This window comes from Cheilinus undulatus, linkage group 6, assembly GCF_018320785.1.
Source record: "Cheilinus undulatus linkage group 6, ASM1832078v1, whole genome shotgun sequence".
Classification (NCBI taxonomy): domain Eukaryota; kingdom Metazoa; phylum Chordata; class Actinopteri; order Labriformes; family Labridae; genus Cheilinus; species Cheilinus undulatus.
The window spans coordinates 47,574,094-47,578,884 of NC_054870.1; the positions used below are offsets into that span (position 1 = coordinate 47,574,094).

General features: G+C 39.8%; 1 protein-coding gene across 1 annotated transcript; it reads left to right on the top strand.

Moving 5' to 3' along the window:
- The first annotated feature begins 419 nt into the window (after positions 1 to 419).
- Positions 420 to 3,801, top strand: LOC121511584 (glutathione S-transferase A4-like). Its single transcript, XM_041790353.1, has 7 exons — positions 420 to 735; positions 823 to 930; positions 1,055 to 1,106; positions 1,360 to 1,492; positions 1,577 to 1,712; positions 1,826 to 1,951; positions 2,035 to 3,801. Exons 2-7 carry the CDS (start codon positions 847 to 849, stop codon positions 2,155 to 2,157), a joined length of 654 nt encoding a protein of 217 aa, XP_041646287.1. The 5' UTR covers positions 420 to 735; positions 823 to 846; the 3' UTR covers positions 2,158 to 3,801.
- Positions 3,802 to 4,791: the final 990 nt, after the last annotated feature.

Consider the following 4,791-nt stretch of genomic DNA (forward strand, 5'->3'; position numbering starts at 1 on the left):
ATGGTCTCGTAACCTTGAGATTGTTCATATTTTTCCACAATTTATCTTCTTAAGTCCTCAGATAATGCTGGGCTCTTCTTTCTCTTTTCCATGCTTGGAGTGACACACACAGGCACACAACACAAAGGCTGACATTCCCTGACACATTTTAGACATTCTAACTGGCTTCAGGTGTGATTTCTAGATTGCCAGCACCTGTTACTGCCACAGGTGAGTTTAAATGAGCATCACATGCTTGAAATAAAATGATTTACCCACAGTTTTAAAAGAGTGCCAATAATTTTGTCAGCCAGTTTTTGAGTTTTGTGTAAAATTATGTCAGTTTGGTCTTTTTTCTTCTGTTTTTTTGTGTTGTTCTAATGCACATAAAGGAAATAAACGTGTATACCAAAACATTTGTAATTGCAACAATTTCTGAGAGAAATGGCATATTTTCTGGAAGAACTTCCAGGGTTGCCAATACTTTCCTCCATGACTGTGTAAGATTTTTTTATTCAGTCATGTTCATATGCTTCTTGGAGTGCATTGTACATGCCAAACAGTTGTAATGCTTGTTGGTTTGTTTGAAAAACAGAAAAGAGTCAAACCCAATGTTTCTACCAATCAGAGCCTAGGCTGTTTCCCCGCCTTCCTTGGCATTTTTTTTTCAATGACACAGCATTGTTGAGTCGGTTCAGCTTTACCCCAGAGTATCATTTCACTTTACATTCACACGGTGGTTGGTTTGCTGTGCAGGTATGGACCAAACATGATTTCAGTCTATTCTGTTGAATGTACATTCTTGATCTTAGGTAACTGGGATATGCTGTCTTTTCCTTTTAGTTTACATTTACCATCATTGTTGACATGGCTGATGTTGTTCTATACTACGTTAATGGGAGGGGAAGAATGGAGTCAATCCGCTGGCTTCTGGCAGTTGCAGAGGTTGATGTGAGTTCACATTGATGAATTTCAGTAATGGCTTTAAACTTAACTTTGTGATGCAATTGTTTATTTATTTCACGGTGGGGAAACCAAAGTCTCTTAAATCTGTTTTCCAATTTGGTTTTCACAGTTCGATGAGGTTTTCCTGGAGAATAATGAACAATATCAAAAACTCATAAATGGTACGTTCTTGTCAAGTTTTAAAACTTGTTCTCTCTGAGCAGGGTCCTACTCACATGAATTTTTCAGTGTTTTTCAGTGTTTTTTTTTCTCCCTGTCAACTCCTACCCACCTGTGTCTAACCCTGTGATTAACACACCAAGGTGGAGATGAATGCCTCAAGTATCTTGTGACCTGTGTGCAGAGATAAAGTCAACAATGCAATTGAATACAACTAGGCGTATCCATATGACTGAGCAGCTTTGGTGTTTTCAGATGGAGAGCTCATGTTTCAGCAACTTCCCTTGGTGAAGATAGATGGCATGAATCTTGTTCAAACAAAGGCCATCCTGAATTATATCGCAGAGAAGTACAATCTACATGGAAAAGATATAAAAGAGCGTGTCATGTATGAAGCATTTTAAAGGGTTTCATTGTTCTAATGTGTTGTTGAGTAGATGAATGTGTTACAGTTGGTGCTGGTTCTCTTTAGGATCAACATGTACTCAGAGGGAGTGATGGATCTGATGGAAAAGATCATGATGCTGCCCTTCACTGGAGAGTCTCCAGAGAAACTGGAGGCAATTAAAGCAGGAGCAAAAGGACGCTACCTCCCTGTGTATGAGAAGGTAAGCCGTTGCTTTCTGCACAAATCACAGATGAATCCCTGTTAAAACGGACATGCCTGTGATCATGTTTAAGGTCCAGTATAACCTGATAAGATTTTCTGTGTGCTCCTCAGGCGTTGGATAAATCGGGTTACCTGGTGGGAGATAAACTGAGCAGGGCAGATGTGCTTCTGCTTGAATGCTCACTGATGCTGGAGGAGAAATTTCCTGAGATCCTCTGTGATTTTCCCAACATCAAGGTAAATGTACTTCTCTGAATCCTTGTTTTATCACTAACACTGAGCACAGTGAACATATTAACTGTTTGTGTGTTTCCCTCCAGTCTTTCCAGGGGAGGATGTGCAATATTCCTTGCATCCAAAAGTTTCTGCAACCAGGCAGCAAGAGGAAGCTGCCACCAGATGAAGCCTACATGAAAATGGTCAGGAAGGTGTTCAATTTCTAAGCTGTGTTCACACTCCAGGCCAAGATGATCTGATTCTGATTCTTTTGCTTCTATAAGACTCATACTTTGTTTAGACTTTGCATCAACACAGATTTTTATCCGTTTTGGCCATTTAGATACAGAGTAGTAATCCTCAACAGAAGGTGTGAATGCACCTCAATGGCTCCTGAAGACAATTTGATATCAAATAATTCAGACTGCATACAAAAGGGGTCTGAGAGGCTCTCATTAAGACTGGATCAGTGGTGTAAGTGCTAGGCAAACCAGCAGGCCTCAAAGACTGCCAAGTCAACTGATAGAATCTGTGATTTCAGTAGCTGACAGGGTTGAAGCGCTTAATATTCTTTCAAAAAGCCCCAAACTTTGGGTAAATTTAAATCTCTGTGCCATTTATAGTCTGCCTTCCCCTGGCTGAACTCCAGCAAATCAATGGAAATTTGATAAATGATTGATAAATTATGCTGAATTATGATGTTTTTAGCTGGAACTATCATTCTAATGCAGACGATGTGCAGATTTTGGGAGATTTTAAGTCCATATGTGTATTTAAATGACTTAAAATAGTGCTTGATGCTGATCTATGGAACATTTACAGCGGAACATGCCCTTAGAAACCTGGCATGCCAGACAGATGTTTTCACATATCCATGGCAACAAACACTTCAGGTTTTGCAAGCAGGATACGCCTGATTACAGACATGGAATCTGGCCGGTCCATGCTTTGCCCCTGAACTAACCTGAATTTGGGTGCAACAGGTTTTAGAGATCCAGATCATCATCAGTTCAACTCTGACTTTTTTAAACTGTCTCTCCGACTGGTGCCAGCCCTCACTGTTCATGTAAAAGAGCTGTCTCTGTAAACCAGTTTGTCTGCAAATGTCAAACCACAGCAGCTGGTAATTGGTCATCTTGAATTGAGCTGTCATTTCAGCCTTACCAGTACATTACTTTGCTGAATAGGTCATTACTGTTCCTGTGAAATCATGTCTATAACAACAATAGAGGGAAAAAGCAGTTAAAAAGGCACAGCTGGCCTGGTAGTCACTGATGTATTGTTAACTCTTAGTGTGGACACCTGCAGTCATAATGGCATCTAGGCCCAAAATGGACATTTGATGCAAGTATAAATGACCCCTCAGCTCAAGTCACACTGGCTCTCAGATTTGGGCCACTTTCCTTTATGGATCAATGATGTTTGACGCAGCAGTCTGACCGAGTGATGTAAAGTGACCAATAAAAAAAGAATTGATCAGCCAACGCTTTATTATTTTGAACTCTTTCAAAGATGTGGTTCATCCCTCTCTGTACTCTGATTGTCGATGGATAGCTGTCCATAAAATGTGCTTTTTTTTTGTGGTTAATCTCTGGTTAAAGACACAGGAATCTCCCAGATTATATCATGAGTCACTCTCATAGCCACTCCAAGCCTGTAACCATGCTGAAGACACCAAACATTACTACAATGTACTGAAAAGACTCGACTCCAGCGAAAGTTTGTCTCACCAGAAAGAGCCCAAAATCACTGGGCAGACAGCTGAAGTTTAGGAGGTGGAGTCTCCCAGCTGGGGACAGCATGATTGAATCCATTTGCCTTATTTCTGTCGAGCTTCTGCCTTCACTTTCTGGTCTTTAAAAAATTTAATAAATACAATTCAATAAATACAGTTGTGAATGTGATTATATTTGAGGGATATACAACAGATGTGACAGACTGAATCATGGCTTTTGAACTCAAGCACTACTCAGCTAAGACCAGTTGTAGTTTAAATGTTTGTCCTTATTTGTCTTTCCACCGACTTTCCACCCACCTCGAGTAACAGCACTAGTTTTTTCATCCACCTTTCTGAGTCTAAAGAGTCACTCCTGGTGAAGAAACTCTAAGAAAATTCGTAGAATCACCTTATCCAAGAATTGACCCTCACAGATAAGACTGGAGCCTTGTAAAGATAAAAGTTAATCACAAAGCATCTCACCGCTCAGAGAGCTCCTACAGTGAAAAACTGAATAGTGAGGAGGACTTTAAACACACTTAAGAGTTTCTCAGAGAAAAAGACAGCAATAGGTGATACCAGAATTACAGCTTGGTGACAGCAGCACATTTAAATAATTTACACAAAAAATTACCGGCTTGGTAAAGAAACACGAGTATTAAAGGCTACAGCAAGGAACAAAAGGAGCACAAAGTCTTGATTGAGAATGTTTTTGACTCAGAGAAATGATTCATGCAGACCTTTAAGACTTTTTCTCTATAGGAGGATTCTCAGAATAATTATACATACAGGGCCTGAGCCGTGTTCATAAACATCCTCAGTACCCTTCTGCTCCCTTATTTATCAGGCTGATAATTTTAGTGTCTAATGTGAATGATGTTAATAATGAGGCAGCCACAGAGCTGTAATTGTTTGTTCTATCACCCCTCTCTATTCCTTTCTGACATTTAGTTCTCCATCTGAGAAACTCCTGAATGCATTAAAATGCCTGTTCTTAACAGTTATTGACCTTAGAGCTCTCTTAGGATGTTGGCTTATCTTCCACAGGAAATTCTTTGAGAATTCATGGTCATAAGAATTTTCTTAGAATTTTATCACTGTGAAAATCCTTGTACTTGGGAAGGTTTATGAATACAACCCCTGG

Excerpts from the sequence above, each read along its gene's own strand:
- LOC121511584 (XM_041790353.1), top strand. The coding sequence starts at position 847 with ATGGCTGATGTTGTTCTATACTACGTTAATGGGAGGGGAAGAATGGAG. Across the intron at positions 1,493-1,576 it reads GATATAAAAGAGCGTGTCAT|GATCAACATGTACTCAGAGG; the intron begins GTATGAAGCATT and ends GGTTCTCTTTAG. Across the intron at positions 1,952-2,034 it reads GTGATTTTCCCAACATCAAG|TCTTTCCAGGGGAGGATGTG; the intron begins GTAAATGTACTT and ends GTTTCCCTCCAG.